The sequence below is a fragment of the Drosophila mauritiana genome, chromosome 3L (genome assembly GCF_004382145.1).
Source record: "Drosophila mauritiana strain mau12 chromosome 3L, ASM438214v1, whole genome shotgun sequence".
Lineage (NCBI taxonomy): Eukaryota > Metazoa > Arthropoda > Insecta > Diptera > Drosophilidae > Drosophila > Drosophila mauritiana.
The window spans coordinates 14,482,754-14,501,801 of NC_046669.1; the positions used below are offsets into that span (position 1 = coordinate 14,482,754).

Here is a 19,048-nt window from a genome sequence, read left to right on the forward strand (position 1 = left end):
TTCGTCGCCAATGCACGGCCGGCATTGTGTCACCAGCAGCATCAGCAACAAACAGTCCCACAAAAACATTATTCGAATCTACAGGATATTACATACCATCAGGACGAGGGATGGCGGCGGTGTGGGGAATGGGAATGGGGGGATTTCGGGAAAACGGAAATAAAAGGTTTTCCTCCACAGTCGCTGCTTTTCAAATGATTCCTCTGTTGACGCTGGCCGAAAACGAACGTAACTTTTGTGATGATTTTTAGTGCCGCCGCTCCGCGTTAGTTGGAGTCGGACTTTTATTCCTATTTGTGTTTGTGTTTGCCAAACACACGACCATAAAAAACTTTTTAATATAGCCAGCAACACTGAAAAGTAAGGAAAATAAAAAAACGTTGGGAAGGGACTGACCACGATGCCAGAAATTAGACACATTAAATATTCTGATACAGCTGTGAAGGAGCCAAAGGGGTTTGGGCTACGGCGATTATGTGCTTTGTCACTGCAGTCGACTTCGGGCCAAGACAACTGGTAAATGAGCGACGAGGGACCTAGTTTTATGGCCGGAATGTGACTCCCGTTAGGGGGAAGGACTTTAGATACAGTAGATAAACACTTGAAACAAATTTGTATGCTTTTATTATATATAATTCAAAGCTATATTGAATCAAGGATGACCATATTGTAAGTGCCCTAAAATTTGCAACAATATTATCCAATAAAATAATAGACCCTTCACGAATTAGTCGACTATAGACTAAATATTTGTTTTTGCTTTAAAAAAACCACCCTTAAAACCCGTAGTATATTCCAGTGGAAGTAAACGTTAAAGGGATCCCTAATTTAGCGTTTAATTTCTGTAAGTTCACTAGCTTAGTACCGAAGGACATCGCGCTATGCATTTTGAGCAGCTATTCGCTCGAGTAGTTGCTGGGGACGACTCACCTCCATTTCTGGAAGGTAACCCCATTAATTATTCAGTTAGGACCAGCTCGTCATGCCAATTGTGGCACATTTAAGTTGCGGTTAATGTAATTACGAAAGGGGACTGAAAAAGCAAAGCGAAATCGCGACACACACAGGACACACGCCCAACTAAAAGTCCTTTGGCTGCTATTAGTGTTGCCCTTTTTTTTTTTGCTGTAAGGGCTGTCGAGAGCATAATAAATCGTTTTTCCCTTCTTTGCCTTGACAATCTTTTTCGGCTTTGAATTTAATGCGTTTTAGATAAGTTTCTAATGGAAGGAAATTAGTATTGAGCCAGGCAATTTATTCTCTCGGGCAGTGGCCACTAAATTCTAGTTAGTTTATCGCAGACTACCTGTGTCAAATGGATGTCTCTATCTCTGCCTTTAACCCCTACTCAGCTTCCCCGTTTCGGACGGGTTCTGAGGTTAAAATGGGTCCATTGCTCGGCATTTCATATTTGACACAAGTTGTCACAAGCAGGGCAAGCAAACCTCGCTGAAATTGAGATTTACGACTTGACCCCCGGCATGACCAAAAAAAAAAAAAACAAATACAGAAAATAAAACCTCTAACCATAAGCGAGATGAACCTCCATACATATTTAGTGAGGTTGGCCAAACTGGCTCCACGAACAGATGTCCAACATCGCTCTGACATTGACTTACATACTCGAAATGACTCGTTACGCCGGATAAGCTCATCGTGTGATGCCGCTGCTGTTAGGGGCGGCTGCTTGGGAGGGAGCGTGGCACTCAAATCAAATAATTTTAGCGCATTGCCAGCACTAAGTAGCTGAAATAACAAACTCTGTTCTGGTCACCGATGACGTTGATGGTGATGATGATGATGCCGCCACGGCTGCTGCTGCTGCCGAGCTGCTGATAAAAACAAGTTAATGCTGCCCCCCAGAACTGACTTTGCTTTAAAAACAAACAGCGCTAGGCCATAAAACGAAATAAATTACTTAACGCGCCGCATTTTTTCGCACTGGCTACGCAGCCAAAAATGCAATTAAAGGCCAAAAAACCGCACCGCGACTGCGACATCTGCAGGAGATTAAAAAAACGAAACAGAATGAAACAACGCAACAGCAGTAGCAACAGCAACAGCAGCAACATCAACGCAGCAGCAACATTAATTCAGCAGCAACATCAGGCAGCCAAGCGATTCGGTGTGTAAATGATTGAGATGGTTTTGAGATTGTAGGGTATGAAGCAAAGATTAGGACGTTAGGATTTTATTATAGCTTTCTGAAAAGAAGATCCAAATGGCATAAATATATCTAAAAATGTGTAACACTTGAATAAAATAATATTGATAAAGATTAATACTAGTGGGTTTAATTTTTTTAGAACTTGCTGACAATATTTAATAATCATCTTATTAATTTTACTGTGCATCCTTTAATACAAATCCAAGCCTATTTCTCTTTTTTCACACTGTCTCCATAGTAAATTATTAAACAGATTCATTAAAATAATCATTTCAACATAATTATGAGGATTACCCTGAACAGAAATGTAATACTTTCAATCCCAACCCATATGCCATCCAATTCCCACAGGGCAGCGCATATAGCTGCCCCCAAAGCTGTAACACCAACAGATTACGCTAACGATTTTTAATGTGGATTTGCGCGAAGTGGGGTTTTTTGGGAGTTGGGGTCACGTTGAGTGTGCGGGGAACACTCCTCCATGCATAGACCAGAGTCCGAGATATAGCTGTCAATTTCGAGGATGGCTTTTGAAACAAAATAGCGCCAGTGCGGACAGTGGGGACATGGAGCTGGAACTGGAACTGGACCTGGGACCAGAATCACAGATGGCGAGATAGGGGCAGGCTGAAAAGCCCGATGAGTTGAATGACTGCGACAATGGCACACTGCGAGTGACTCTGATGATGATGCAGCTGGTTGGATTGGACGCTGTAGGAAACGGGGTGTGGTGTCATTTTGTGGGCTAAATACCACAAATTGCGCTGCGTGGCAGCAATTACAAAAAGTACTAATCATGCCGACATGTCTTTCAGCGAAATCAAGCCAAACCACAGCCACGAGCAGACGACAGCAGTGCAGACTGGACAAATTTTTTATTCGTTTAAAGGGAAATGGAGGACCCTCAATAGGAGGAGTGGAAGTTTGGGGTTAATTGGAAAATTAAAGTGCAGTATGTGGGGTATATGGCTGTGTAAAGATTTATCACCGAGTTTTTAGGTGATTTATTATTGACTAAGAATGGATACTTGGGGGAGCAATATAATACACTGCAATTATTACAGATAGGTATTTTTGTTTATTCAATACTTTTATATTATATTTTGATAGTTCTCTATATTTAAGGGTATTTGCGAGTCGACTCCGTTTTGCTCATGATTCTTGAGTTCACTTTATTCATTGCAAATTTCACACATTTTTTTCTCGTTCTCGTTACCGTCTCGTCGTCGGCTACTCATGCAATTATACACTTAGGAATTGACCACCAATGAGACGAGTATCGATTTGACCAATTTGGATGCGAATGCCTTGTACCGAATTACGGTTGTGACGCGCGGAAAATTTGGCACATCGCTGCCGGCATCCATGCTCTTGCTGAATACAACCGACCAACAACGGACCGGCGAAGGTGAGTTGGCCAACTCAGATCCAAAATTTGTAGATTTAATTGTTGTGTGGTCTCCTTTCCTATGTGTGTGTGTGCACTGCAGCCTGGGGAGCCCCCTCACCACCCCACTCGCTGACTGTGGTGGCCCACAGCGCCACCTGGATGCAGCTCACCTGGCAGCCTCCGGAGTACGCCCATCCGCATGAGAGGATTACCTACAGGTGAGCAAGGGGAACGCGCCTTAAGCAGAACACTGCTAAAAAATTGGCGGGCATTTTTAAAAAGTTTTTAATAGTTCAGTTGTTACATATGGATTTGTGTTTTAAATTTTGGGGGCTTTTCTCTTAAAGTAAATGTTTAATAACTTTAATTGCATAAACTTGAAACTATATATAATGATTTTAGAATTTATGATTTTATTTTTGAGTCATTTTTCAAAAAGGTGGCAAACATCATAAATTATTTAAAGACCATTAAAGTGTGTTGGTGCAGGTTTTAAAAACCAATTTGCAGTCTTTTCTCCGGTTTGGTCAGGATCTAAGACTCCCTCTTCCCCTTTTTTGTTCCTCCTGCAGAGTTTACCACAAGGCCATGAGGGCCGAGCAATTCATAAAGATTGAAACGAAGCTGGCCTGGCTGAGGATGAACAACCTGAAGCCGAGCTCCCAGCATGTGCTCTACGTGGAGGCTGTCGGTGAACGGGGTGATTCCCTGCCCTCGGAGACGCTGGTGGCCTGGACGGATCCCGCCCTGCCTGCCTTCGTGGATGTGAGTGCTCACTTCAGGCTTTATTTTCGGGTTAACTGAGGTGTACCTTACTTGCAGCCCCCCACTGTGCATCCGGCGGACAACATCCCGGAGGGCGGTTCCATGACCATTCTCTGTCTGGCCTTCGGCAACCCGGCTCCCACCATCTCGCTCTACGTGGGTGGACATCTGGTGCGGCAGGACGCCTCGCGGCACATGGTCACGGTCATTCACAACGTGTCGGCCGACATGGAGCACGTCTCTTGCTATGCGGACAACGGCTACGGAGTGCCCATGCAGGCCACCAGGAGGGTTAACATATGCTGTAAGTAATGCAATGAGGGTTAATTCGCTTAGCTGCCTTATAGTGTCAAGTGTCCTTCTGCTGCAAAATGTAAAATACTGCAAGTAAATACTCACATTTAAATTGCTTTAGAAAATATTTATTTAAAACTAATTGCAGGGAGGTTCTAAATTTAATTTATTTTATTATTTAATTTTATGATTGATTTTAAGCACTTTATTAGCACAACCAAATAAAATATTTCCTTTTATACGCAGCATGATAAAATTTGAAGTTTTAAAAAAGATTAAGATTAAACTTTTTTCCCTGCAGATCCTCCAAAAATCCAGGCTGCTGGCATCACCGTGGCCAATATTGGTGATGAGATCGAACTGCGATGTACCGTGGACTCCAAGCCGGCGCCCAAGACAATTTTCTGGAGAGAAAAGGATGGAAGGGTGCCCGTTATAAATGGCGGAAACTATTTCATATCCGTTAAAGCCAATGAATCCCGACCCTCGATATATACAATGTCGTTAAGAATCAGCAAGCTGCAGGCCAACGATGTCGGCGATTATTTCTGCCATGCGGATAATCCCTTCGGAGCCACCACCACGCCGGTATCGGTGCGTATACGCAATACGCCGGCGCTCAATCACAACGTTTCCGAATGCTGTGCGGCGCAAAATGTTTCGATGGCTTGTCGCAGTGCCTGCAGCTATTATGTGGACTTCGATGCTATCGCGGATCGACCTGAGTGCATTGTGGACTTTGACAAGCTGATGAGATGTGCCGCCGATGGCTCGGATCACAGATCCTGCTGTGCGGATGAGCATGTGCCCCGAAAGTGCCTCAATTGGTGCCGCGGTGAATCCGTTCGATCCAAGGAGATCTGCAGTTTGCAGTATGCCCGAACCATTGTGGGTTGCTTTGAGAAGAACCGCGATCGATTGCCTGGACCGCCGGAAAATATTGTAGTGAGCGTGGTATCCGACAGCGAAGTTAATATCAGGTTAGTAAATCTATCAAGTTGTCCTTGAAAAAGTATATTTACGTAAGCTTTTCAATAAGAAACTTCTTTGGAATTCAAAACGGACCAGCATAGTATTTTCGATATTATAAAGATGAGAGGTCCCTGGCGTCCTTAGTCCACAAATTTAATACAATCTATTTTTGTCATGTGCGTTCTACCTAAACAAAGTTTAACCGAGCATAAGCCATTTGGCTTTAAGCCCTCAAACTATGTGGGACACGTTCCAACCCCTCGGCTAAGCTCTTAAACACTTTTGTCCGAAGCGGAAGTAGACTCATCCATTTAGCGCACCAAACCCAATACATTCATTATCCTTCTCTGTGCCGCACATCCACTCATGTGCCTCAGTTTGTTATGTGTGAGGAGGGACTTGTGTGAGGACTGGGCCACTAATAGACCGCAAATCCATTAAAGCAGAGATTTTTTATCTCACTTTAATATACTCGGTCAACGTCAAAGGTTGATGAGGGCAGCGGACCTTTCAAACTGAACTCAACCTGGTGCCGCATTAAATTTATTAAAATTCCAGACAAGTTGTGTGTGCGCGCCTGCAACAATATTACCGAGCACTCATAATGCGGCGCCGTCGCTCTATGAAAACTATTTCATTACAGATGGGATGCGCCGACAAAGAATCCAAATGCCGTTGACGGTTATAGAATATTTTACCACGAGGCCGCCATTCTGCCGCCAACGTCGAGCTCGAGTTCGAGTTCGGGTTCCCCATCCTCAGATTCAGGCTCCTCGATGGAGAATCCCGGCATGGATACCCTGGCCGCCATGAATAATGCAACAAGTATGGGCAACAGCAACAACGCGATGGCTGCTCTCGAGATACGACGCATCGACGTAAAGGACACAACAATAAGCATTAATGGCCTCAAGAAGGATGTGCTCTACGAGCTGGTGGTGAAGGCTGGCAATAGCTACGGTGAGTTGGTTACCTGGATGGCCAAAAAGCGAGGTTTTAATTTGCCGACTTGTCTTGCAGGTGCCAGCGTGCTCACAGATCCGATTAGGTTCACCCTCGGCGAGCACCATGTGACCTCGGCCACCAGCAGCTACTCAAGTGCCGTGGGCACCATTAGTGGCATTGTGGCCAGCATTTTGGCCATTCTCCTGGCGGCGGCGGCCATTGTGTTCTATCGCCGACAGCGCTCCAGCTACGGAAAATCGGCCAACGGCAATGTGGCGTTCGAGAATCCCACCTACACCAGGGGCCTCGAACAGGTGCAGGTGTGTACAACGATCGATTGACATTTTTTCCATCATTCTGTTTTATTATGAGGGTATCTGCATATCTGCTAAGGGTATATAATATTTTATGTACACCCGTTGCGGACTATAAATAAATGTTGTCCGCTAAACCGGTTGTCCGCTTGACAGAGAAAGGAATTCTTTGAAAAGGTAAACAGTAGATCGAAAATATCTTTTTATTCTGTTAATAAATTTAATATGTATTGGAACATATTAATAGTTTGCTGTAGGCCTACAATATCTAATGGATATCATATAGTCGGCGTGGTCGACTTTTGTCACCCTAGTTTTTTTTTTGCTAAACTCCGAGTTGGCCAAAGTTTGTTTAGTGTTATAATAGCTGTATGTTTTTGTGTGCTTTTCGTAGGTGTGTATTTACTTATATTTTGTGTGTTATAACTGTCAATGTCTTTTTCTGCCTCCCCCTTCTAACCGACGACACATCGACACCCGGACATAAACATATATGAACGGCCATAGCTACCCACCGTCACATCGGCCATCACGACGCAAAATGGCAACCACCTCGGGATGAGCAGCAGCAACAACAACGGCAGCAGCAACAGTCACAGTCATGGTCGTAATGGCATCGCCGCCACCATGACGACATCCACAACGACAACGGCGCCGACGGCAGCGGCATCGGCCACCTCGGCAGGTGTCGCACTCACGGGGAACAGGCAAAATCAGCAGCAGCAACAGCAGCAGCAGCACAAGAGTGCGGCAGATGCGGCGCATCACTTTCATAACCCGCTAAGCAATACGCAGTGCAATGAAGTAAATCCCACAATTTATGAAGAGCTCAAACTTGGCCAAGAAGGTGCTGGATTTAAGAAACTTGTGCCATAAACGTAGCACAATAATAATAACAACCACACAGAGACAGACAGCAACAATAACAACAAACGCAACACGGGACACATGACAACAAAAACATGAACGACAACAACCAAGTATAGCTAGCGAACTTATATATATATATATACTATATATATAGAAATATATACGCTAAATGTAGACATAGGCCGTGTAAACAGCGCGAAGCGCAACCTCAAACAACTACACATACACAAACAAAAACACAGACGATGACAAATACAAGTACACAACCACACACTCACACACACGCACACGTAGACAGTGTGTACTGTGACATCTTTACAGAATGCATTGCGCGAAAAAACGTTGGGTAACATAAATTTTTGCTTGCAAAAATCTTTATTGGGTAGCGTGTAATAAGTAATAAATTTTTAGTATGTAACTGTGATTCAAAACGAAAACAATGTAAAATAATTAACTAATTGGTAACGAAGTAAGCAAAACTGATTGAGAAAAAATACCAATGATTAGTAAAAATCTATATATGCTAAATGTGTTTTCATTTTGGCTTTAGTTGGGTCTAGAAGTTGTGCTAAACATAGCTTATTATTATTCATAAGATTTTGCTTCCGCTTTTGAAATTTTACTTGATTAATTCATATTTGTGTCTATGATATATATTTATTTAACTGAACCATCAGTTATATGTTTAAGTTTTTAAAAAGTTTATTAAGTTTTGCTATATGATATGCTTGCATAATTCTTTTGCATTGTGTGTGCTTGACTTCTCCAAGTGTATGTAAACAACGGTAGACTACAGTATTAAAAGATGCCTGTGTAGGTTCCATCCCCACTGAACCTCAACCTTCCCCCCACCCTCTCGTAGCGTCCTCGTGTTTACGCCTTTCCCTGCGCTTCTCATTTTGATGAGGACGAAGATGGAAGCTTTGCTTCGCTCCGTTCGCTTCATGCCGTCAGATGTTTGCTCGTGTAATGTTGCATACGTTATGGCGACTAGCACACACACACACACTAGTACATCCACGCGCGCTTGTACCTCTTCAAACACACACACACACTGGCATTATTAGCAAAAGGACGCATCCGCATCCGATGGAGGAGAAAACAGCTAGCGATATGCGCACAAAGTTTAACTTTCATATGTAAATTCCTTTTTATTACGAGTACAATATCCGAAAGAGATAGAGAGCCGCCTGATGGAGGAGTTTTGCCGCCGCTCGACATGATACACTCATAATCCGTTATGATCTGATACTGATACGGATGATGCCATCATAGTGACAGCCTGTGCCGCCAGAGATTATTATAATTTAGTTACCAGCGCGGCCCCTGCGACGACACTTGTGCGCCATTCTTTATGCAAAATAAGCAGTAGCGAAGGCGGAAAGTGAAATCCTGCAGATTTTTCGTATGATTGGAGCAAGGCGTGTAAACAGCGATAGAGTAAACTTCATAAATGTCAAACAACGGAAGGCTTCAACTGGTTGAGCACTAAGCAATATATAAACGGCATCATATCCATCCAGTTATCATGCAGAGAAAAAGCAGTTCTTTGTAGGCATCTCCGGTTTTACTATCAAGATAATCATAGCTATATGATTATATATATATTGTTCTGTTCTATTTCAGACAGCTATTTAGTTTAAAGTGAAAAACAAATTTTACACTTTATTACATTGAAATGGAACCAAATTCAGATTGAGGTGTTGTTTTTCTCCGTGTGTGGCCATCCTTATCCTTTCAAATTCCACTTTAATAAGTAAGCAGGATCCGAGAGTTTAGTCGAGCTCATCAAATGTTGCAGGAGCTCTTGAGTAACTTCCGTTTTTTGATCTGCTGATGGTTTGCTGAGAACGCTGGCAGAGTGCAATGGCTCTGAATAAACGCCGCCTGAATTATGCAACACGTTTAAGTGCCTGCATTCTTTGTGCCCAAACACACATACACACGTCCACCGAAACCTCTGAATCTTTTGTGCATTTTGTTTACTCTACTGCAGAAGGTTCTTGGATGGCTGGTTGCCGCTATAGATGCTGATAAAACTGTTGACAGTCGCCAGATAAAACTGAAAATTTACAAGTAAATGATGTTGTCTAGCAACCAGCTGCCCACTTCGTGGCTGATTGCACATTACCTCAGTTGTGGAGTGTCCTTGTCGAAAGAGAACACCTGCTTGCCTTCGTCTTGCGGTGGCCCTAATGAGTTTTTTGCTGCAACTTTTCTGTTATGCATAAATTATAAAAATATATTGATCAATGCAGTTGCTGTTGAAGAGGTTGCATTTTGTCGTCGAAGGAATTTGGGTAAGGGGTACTGTACAAGTGAGGAAGAAAAAAGTTGAGGATGTAAAAAAAAATTTTACATAATATTTAATTAAGGAGTTTAAGATAGACGTTAACTATTTTCTTTTGAAGGATATTTAGAACCATTTCAAAATCAGCTAAAATTATATTTAAGCTGTTAAAAAGTAAGATGTGTGCATTTTTTTAAGAGGATTAAATATTTCAAGTTTTTTTTATGCGTGTCAGGCTAGTTTTTTCAATAGAATTAAAATATATAGAGATATCCACAAAGCCTCCTATAGCACATAATCTAGTTTATTTTAGTTATAACTTCAAAACCAAATACATTCCATTCTATTTTCATATACGCAAATCGCATCCATTTTTTATGCCCAGCCGCTTCACATGCTCTCAATACTGGTTGTCAGGCAATAACTTCAAACAGATATGACATAATAGATTTAGATAGAGGGCTGTTTTAAAATTTAGATCCATTCGAGAATCTCAAATGAAATGAAAGCAATACCGATGGATGGGGACATAAAAGCCAATTTCACAGTATGCCAAGTGATTTATTGAGACAGAGAGCTCACCTCCACTATGGTCCTCCGCCCCTCGGATTCCCTCATCTATGGTGCTATGCCATGTAGAGCGGCAGCTTTTATTTATCGCTAAACTAATAAATCTTGGCATAAAAATGGAAAATATTGTGTACGCCATGTTGTGCCGAGTCCCGAATCGACGGCTAGCAAAAAAATAATAATAATAGAGGCCATAGTCCAAGCAAAAACTCATAAGTGGCAGCGGTTTAAGCATTGGCCACAAAAAACTTATACACATATAAATTTCATATTAAATAATGGTTTAATGATTTTATTTGTTTACTCGTTTCCGGCATCCAAACAATTAACTCTAACGAACTGCAAACTACGGGAAATAAAAACAAAATAATAATGCTAAAAAAATTCACAGACACGCTGCGTGTCAAAGTACAATGGGTGAGTGCCAGCGAAATTAATTTTTTAATGCCTCTGTCCTTCAAAATTTTATTGGACATTGCTTCTCCATTGGGCTTTATTCCTCGCTCGTTTTCTTTACGATTATTACTCGATGTTTGCTTTGGCAGAATTATATTTATTTTTAATTTTTACAGCTTCCGAGGCAATCACAAATCAGTTTTCTTACTTCTGTATTTTTCTTTTTGCATATTTCTGTTGCCTACTTATCGGGGTCGTGCGTTTCGTAGGCCTTCGAGTTTTAATTGCCAAAGCGTGGACAGGCGAGTTTTCGAGCTGGTATTTCCACAGGATTTGTGTGGAAGTCAGCGACAGGAGCAGCACAAAATTTGGGTTTAATGGCATTGCGTGAGTTTAGCGCATTAGGGAAGAAATGCAGAGGAAAAAATAACAAGAGCAGATCGCACACGTAAGTACTGCTCTAAAATAATTGTTATATTTATGTCTGCCTGTTTGTTCGGCATATTTTTTTTTACACAACACAAACACTATGGTACTTGTAATAACAATTAACAATTAACTTTTTATGGGGTCATGCATGTTGTTGGACATATAATAAATGTTTGTAAATGCCACCTATCGATTCTGTTATTTTTTATCCCACTCCCTGCGTGCTAATTATATAATTTACAACAGCATATGCTTCGCGTTAATAGTGCTGTAAATATGAGGCATTAATGCGAATATATGTGGCGCCCGCTGGGTGGCCTCTGACTTGAATCAGTCGTGAGGCATAAGCGCACATCCGTATTAATGTCTGAATCGATTCGTCCGCCAGTCTCCGGTAAGTATGCAGCATATGTAAGTATCCAGCATACAATAATACATTCTTGTTGATTTTATTGCCAGGCGCTCCAGCAATTCCCGCATATGTGTGAGAGTGAGTGTGGGCTCGAGGGATGCTTCACTTGGCCGGCGTTATGTTAATTGAGCCTGATTGACCCGTTCGAGCAACTGATGGAATCGTTAAACCCAAATATAATGTAACAAAAGATAAAGCTTGATAAGAGTTCACCTGTACCTTTTGTTTTTGATAACAAAACATTTAATATCTTTCAAATTGTTACATTTAGAAATTTTTTTAAGCGATAAGTTCGAAAGCATGTTGAAATGAACAACTACGTATGAAAGAAAATATAATTTTTGACTTATTAATAATAATTGCAGTCCATTCTTGCAGAACGCCTAATTCGGTTGTTATTTGCTTAAGCATTTCATAAGTAAACCATGCAAAACAATTTCAAGAAAATTCCGTAAACAATTAAGAGCTGTCGAGAAAATTCCTTAATTTAATGAAGACGTTCTGGCACGCCATCAGAACTAAAACAGATGGCCGGACCAGGATACCATTTAAGCTTAACCACCTAATGAAAGACATCTGGCTGGTGACCACAAATGGCCAAGCTCCAAGATGCATTAACCAAAGGATGTGTTCAGGCATTTCCAAGTGAGCGCCACGCGGCGTATGCGTAATGCTACACCCAAAAGTCGGCTAAAAACATCTGCCTTTTCCCCCTTTAGCAGTGCGATGTGTCAAAAGACAGAACAAGAACCGCAGGTGCGGTATTCCCTGCTCTCTGGCTTTTTGTATTTGTATGTTTTTTGTTCAGTGGGTGGGGGTATGGGGACGTAGTGGGCGGTTCAAGCGCTTTTGCATACTGTAACTGTACGAGTAACAACATGCACACGGGGCAAACATTTTTGTAAACACAGTTTACAGTGCGGTTAACAAATATTCATGGCGCACATGGCGTATGAGTGTTGCCCTCGTGGCACTTGATAAAACGCGAACACTTTGGTCCACGGGGAGGCGGTTCGTGGTGGAAAACAGCAAAAAGCCAGCAGAAAGTTGATGGAGGTGAGTTGTGGGTGGTGACCGGGTAATGAGACAAACAAAATATAAAGGAATGCCTGAAACACTTCATTATACTTTCTAATTTCCCTTTTATCGTTGCTGGCTTGCATCTTTTTACGACATTTATAATGGTTGATTGAGTTCAAAAATCTCCTAGTCATTTTTGTAAATCTCTTCGTAAGCAGTAGTTCTAAAACTAATAACTATAGCATACATAAAAATCTTTCGTTTTTGTGAAATATGCTGTGTATAGTAAAAACTGATCACACACTCATATAAGATCGCCATGCAGTACAATAATATAGCTTTAACATACAAAAGGTAATCAAATTATTATCACACATTCATATAAAATAAAAGCTAATCCCAGGAAAAGCATTGTACCTGGAAATAAAATTACCTTGACCAAAAAATCCACCATTATCCCCGAGGCCAGTTCCATACAGTCACTGCAGTGTCGACCAAAATTAATTGCTCATGTGTGAATGTTCTGAAATTACTGAGAATCGTTAAACTTGCTTAAGCCGGGTAATGAGATATCATTCCGATGTCATAAGCTGGACTCTTCCTGGCCGGATATAAGCCGCCAAACAGAAAGGGCCGGGCTGAAATGCTTAAGCACGAGTGGAGCTTAACGCATTTTTACAACACATACACACAGTCAGTTGCTCTCATACACACACAGAAAACGAAGGGCAGGACATTCAGGCAGACAGTGAAAAATATGACACCCTATTTCCGTTTCCCGTACGCTGACAATAATGGCAGACAATATGGCGCAGCTTACGCTCAAAAGTGATTGCCACACCAGCCGACAGCTAACCAAAGTTTCGTTGAATGTAAAAACAAAAAAGCCGCTCTCGCACACACACACAGAGGCAGAAAAGCTGGCAAAAGATTATATGTCTGGGATTTTTGGGGTAATTTAAGCGGCTTTTTGCCAGGAACCAAAAAGAAAATCCCGAAAAAAATTATGTGTGTGTGTGTATGTAAAGGCGCTGCCTAACCCTCTGCAAGTTTTAAATTAATTTTCATTAAATGTGGCGCACACGAAATTGTTTTAAAGTGATTATGGCCGTGGAAAATTATGCTCCTAATAGAGGAGAGCAGAAGGGGATGAAAACGGGCGCCTAAAAGCAGGCCACGGCTGTTGACAATGATGGCGCATTTAACGGTATTAGGCAGGATTTCGCTGTGTGTGTCTGTGTGTGCGCTTGTGTCCTGAAAACAGGGGATAACAGAAAGAGAGAGAGAGAGGGATACGGAGAGAGATAGAGAATATAGAGTGTCCCCGGCTTACCCAATCAATATGAATTGCATTATTGTCATCCCTTTTTTAATAAATATCTTTTTAATTATGCATAAATTATAATTAACTACTCGGGTCGGCCACTACTGCCAGATCGTCGGCAGTCGAATGACAGTCACTGCATAATAAATGCCTGGCGCACATAATTAGTGTTAATTATTGAATTAATGCACTCGCCATTGTAATTTCATATCCACGAGATGCACTCGCCCCCATCCACGCCCTTTATCGCTGCTATGCCCGGCATATTTCAGCTTACTTTTTAAATTACCCGTTATTATATATAACGCATTTTCCATGCAACATATTGTTTTAATTATGCCTTTAAGTGATTTACATTGATATTTTGCGCTCAAGTGGATTTCACGAGAATGCGTAAAAAATATCAAAGACTAATGAGCAGCACTTCAGGCTGAATAGAAATGTGTTAAATGAATTGATTACTCACACAAGTACTTCAGTTGGCTTAATTATTGAGAGAGCAGAAATTAAATAAAATCATTTTATTGTGAACACAAATAAGGAATGAGAAACATTTGTCGTTTTCACTTTGACTTTTATTTAAGCACATGGACTGTCATCTAAAATAATGATGTTTGTTTGGCTTTGTTTATGCAGCCATTAAAATATCATTCATTTGATAAATATTCTGCTGCAAAAGTCTAAGCCTCTTAAGCATTCTGTTTTCAACATATATGAATAAAATGCTTGATATATATATTATTTCCTTTTAAATTACACTTTTAAGCCCAACTAAATTATTTCTAGCGAAATTAGCTTCGGGCATAGTTGAACTTAAGTAATCCAATTGAGAACTGCCTTCCACTTATTAATCTGATGAACTATCGATTTTAAAATCGACAATCCCCATACGAGCACGAACCTTTCAATATTCCCGATTTTTCAGCCAGAATGCCAATTCCAATTTATTTCCTTCGAAATCACCTGCAGAAGAAATGTAATAACCCCGACCATTAGAAGACAAACAAGTTCCTGAGCACCGCAATTGCCTGCGAATATCTGTCTTTGTCTGGGCGTGTTTGTGTTGACGCTGTCGCCCTCGCACCCGCACAGCCACATACCCGGGCAACCTTTCAACTTTATTTATTAAAAGTGCTTATTACTTTAACACTTGAGCGCGATTTAACACGATTTGCTCAAGTATTTTCGTACGACAACGAGGACACATTCCGGCGTTCTCGTTCTCGTTCTCGTCCTCCTGCACCAAAGAGCAAGCGAGTGTCAAGGTATGTCTCTGTCTGGGCCAACTGTCTGACTGTCTCCACTGTCTGTCTCTGCTCGAGTGTCCTGCGCTGGGTCCTCGTCCTTCCCCATCCTTGGGATCCTTGAGTATTTAGCTTACCTACCGAACACCGAGAGCAGTTTCATCTTTTTCATGTGCAGCGAGCAGCTCAGCCAAGAAAGCAGCTCCATCATTTTACTCTTTTCGCACTCGAACACTGGGAAAAACTAATAGAATAATTAATAAACTCAAATGATTGCATTGTGTGTATCCAATATTTTTTAAGTAAGATATATAACTAAAGTTACAATACATTTTTGTGTTTTCAAATTACATAAATTATAACGATACTAAACATTAGTTTCGTAAGAAAAATGATTAATGTTGTGATACAAAAATATAAGTTAAAAATGTATTATGAGTATTGAATTATTTATCTCTAATAAACGCATTTGTCATTTTCAGGAAAAAGGCAATAAGGTAATGGTTTAAAAATTGAATTATTATTACCATGCAAATAAAATGATTTATAACTACTTTAGTATTATACTTATAAGCCCTTACAGTACTAATTAACATGATTTTCCTTTATGTCAACAGAAGTTAAAAGTGACAGTTATTAGATTAAATTTTTTTCAACAGCGTGCTGTTATTTTCATTTTAATCACTTATCACGTACTAGTTTTTTCTCTGTACCCGGCAGTTGTCCTTGGATGCTGTGTGAGCTGGTCCTTGCCTGCTCTTCAACGCCTGACTGTTGGCTGTAGATCGACTTGACTGCCTTTAGCTTCAGCTCCAGCGACCGCCCCTTTCCCACTGCCACGCCCCTTCCCTGGCCTGCTATCATTGCCAGCACTTTGCTGGCGTTTTCCCCGGCTTTTTCCGGGGTACAGGGGCTCTGGGGCCTGCCCCTAATATTGCCCTTGACTGTTGTCAACATGTTCAGCGTATTTGTTGTTCGAGTTGCTCGGTGTTCGTTGTTGCTGTTGACTTTAAGTGTGTTGATTTCATACAATTAACTTTTTGTCTGTTTGTTTTGTGCGACTTCTTCTGGCGTTCGGTCTAATTTCCTGCTCCGTTTTCTGAGGGGGCTGCCGGTGGAGTACTGACATCGTTTGACAGCCACGTGAGCTTTAACAAGCTGGGGCCAAAATGGCAGATCTGAATCCGACCGCAACGTGGCGTATACGCAACGCGGATTGTTTTTCCTTTATTTATACTTTTTGTTTTGTGGCGCTGCAGCGCAGGCAACCTGAAAAAATTTAATATTTATTTTTATGTTTTTGATTTAATTTTCCTCTTTTCAACATTATAGGTATGTGCGAGTGTGTGCGTGTGCGCGGCCACAGTTATATGAGGTTTTTGCGTTGTTGTTGCTTTGGGGATTTATGAAAAATTTAGTTTTTCTTGTTATTTTTACTGCTTTGAGGTGATTTTTATTTTTATTCTCATCGCGGGACGCGCGTTAAGTTCCCGTTTTATACTTTTATTATTTCTCATTCACTTTTTACGATTCCGTGTGCGCGATTGCGAGTGACTGTGTAAAATGTCATTTGTTTTAATTTGCCAGCCGTACGTGAAGGGTATTATTTTAATTTATAATACACCTTTCATTTATTACATTAAAGTGCTTGAAAATCTGCGCGCCAAGGTTATATACTGAAATTAGCATTTTGACCATGCCCACAAATCTTTGCTAATTTATAGCACTTGCTTTATATATTTCGGCCATAAAAAGCAGATATATAAACTTGCCGCTCGGTGATTAATGCGTCATAATTAGAATCTCTGGCCGGGTACATGCATAATTCCACGTGGCAACCCTATAAATCATGCCCAGTGAGTGTGTGTGCCGTAATCTAGCCACCAAATTCGGTGTCTGTCTGTCAGAGACACTTAACTTTCGTGCTGGCAGGTTCATCGGCAAAGTGTCAGCACACAGATATCCTCATACGCCCCATTTCCCAATACCAACCTGCTCGCAAAATAAATGCGTTATGCGTGCGCTTAAGTGCTCATTAATTTGGAATGTCAAACTATGTTGACTAACACAAACGTTCCACGTTTAATCGCTTTGAAGAGGACCTCGTTGCGGTCCTGATGAGTTCCTGGCATGCTCTATTCCGCATCCCTGTCAAATTGATTTAGAAGAGCCCCATAAAAGCAGTCCGGTCAACATTCAGGCCGAAACACACACAACCACACCCGAAAATGGAGGCAGACATCAGGTGGAGGATTTCACGTACCAAGTCATTTTCAATTGAGATATTTGCGAACGTCGCTGATGCTCAAACGCAGAGAAAACAAGACCAGGTAACTATTTTTGTTTTTAAACTAAGAAATAAATTATTGTTAAACTCTTGAACTAAGTTAGTTACCTAGCTTGGAAGAATTTTGTAAAGTAATCTATTGGATAATTACTGCTGCTTTGTAAATGGTGGTAGGTCTAAGCCGTTTAGCTTCTCCGTTTGCAGGAGAAATCATAAAAATGAAAATGAAGAATTTTCTGAAATTTTTCCAAGTGCTTTGCATTCTGATTCCATCCATTGTTGCCTCGTGATCTTCCGACTGGAGTCGGAAAAAATCCGGTTGGCCTAAAGAGATGCGGGCTGACTGGCCAAAATGCAACTGGAGGCTGCCGACGTGCCTTCCTTGCGGTCAGTTGTTGCACGTTGCAGGGTCAGAAGTCATTCAGCCTCTATTAGGCTGCTAATTGAAATACCAGTACGAGGACTGGGGCGTCCAGACCGGTCCAAAGGTTAAATCATGTCAAAGAGCTCGAGTTTCGATTGGAAAGGCAAGGCAAGAGATACGGAAAGTATAAACTAATTAAGAGTTGCAAGCTCGGCAAAGGTAATTGAAAGTTAATTAATTAAATAGTGCAGAGATTTGAGACTCCAATTGATTTGCATTTTTCAAGAGTTCACTTAGTAGAGTTAATCGGCAGTGCACTTTCAGTACAATACGACAGTTGGTTTGTAGATAAAGATCCTGTCGATAAACCCTCTTGAAGTATAAAAAACAGCTATAACTTTCCTTAGTTCTTTTCATGCTTTTAAAACTAAAGTAGTTCAAACTAGCTTACATTTTTTGGAGAGCTATGAAAGCGGAATTGCCATGCTCAGGCAAATTCTTAAGAAAAAGTCAACCTTTTTACTCATACCATCCGGTTTAGAAGACTTCTTGTCATCCTAGTAATTATCTCACGTTTATGAGTCAAACATTTGGCTTCGCTGTTTTATTTTTTCGCATCTGTTTACGTGCTATGCAGTTGGGAAGCCGTCATTAGGAATTAAGCAAAAGTCAGTGGCGGAAGCCAAGTACTTGTCAAGTGATGATGATGATGCCGGAGTTCTTTGCAAGGCCAAAAGTTTTTAGAGTATGCGGGTTATTCCACAAACTCCACGATCCCGTTGACTCCATTCAACTTTGGTTCGCTTCGCTATGCTTTTTTTTTTTTGAATTCATTCTTCCTGCCGGTGGTGCTGTTGGTACTGCTACTGCTGCTGCATCCTTAAATATTTTCCCTTTAATTAAAATTTCAACAAGCCAGACTGGCGAGCGAAAGAGACGGCACCCGGCAGCGTGAAAGAGAGGGTGGATAGCACAGACATGCCCGCATAAATTAA

The 19,048-nt window shown here is 41.2% G+C and overlaps 2 protein-coding genes and 1 long non-coding RNA gene across 4 annotated transcripts in view; all 3 read left to right on the forward strand.

Annotated features, from left to right (window-relative positions):
- LOC117140078 (Ig-like and fibronectin type-III domain-containing protein 2) overlaps positions 1 to 8,229 on the forward strand; it is a 69,161-nt gene extending 60,932 nt beyond the window's left edge. The window contains exons 11-18 of the mRNA XM_033302830.1: positions 3,422 to 3,575; positions 3,658 to 3,775; positions 4,130 to 4,322; positions 4,380 to 4,626; positions 4,918 to 5,596; positions 6,232 to 6,548; positions 6,609 to 6,853; positions 7,355 to 8,229. Of these exons, the coding sequence (XP_033158721.1) occupies positions 3,422 to 3,575; positions 3,658 to 3,775; positions 4,130 to 4,322; positions 4,380 to 4,626; positions 4,918 to 5,596; positions 6,232 to 6,548; positions 6,609 to 6,853; positions 7,355 to 7,723 (2,322 nt within the window). The 3' untranslated portion in view covers positions 7,724 to 8,229. The remainder of the gene's footprint in view (positions 1 to 3,421; positions 3,576 to 3,657; positions 3,776 to 4,129; positions 4,323 to 4,379; positions 4,627 to 4,917; positions 5,597 to 6,231; positions 6,549 to 6,608; positions 6,854 to 7,354) is intronic.
- A 2,271-nt stretch (positions 8,230 to 10,500) lies between these two features.
- On the forward strand, positions 10,501 to 14,723 carry LOC117141414. 2 transcript variants are annotated; one of them, XR_004459484.1, is made up of 4 exons: positions 10,501 to 10,994; positions 11,243 to 11,421; positions 11,649 to 11,796; positions 11,862 to 14,723. It is a non-coding gene; the product is annotated as an uncharacterized LOC117141414 (long non-coding RNA). The 2 variants fall into 2 exon arrangements; XR_004459485.1 differs by lacking the exon at positions 11,649 to 11,796.
- A 2,087-nt stretch (positions 14,724 to 16,810) lies between these two features.
- The window catches only part of LOC117140897 (echinoderm microtubule-associated protein-like CG42247), a 52,343-nt gene continuing 50,105 nt past the window's right edge, over positions 16,811 to 19,048 (forward strand). The window contains exon 1 of the mRNA XM_033304053.1: positions 16,811 to 17,732. The gene's annotated coding sequence lies outside the window, so the exon portion shown is untranslated. The remainder of the gene's footprint in view (positions 17,733 to 19,048) is intronic.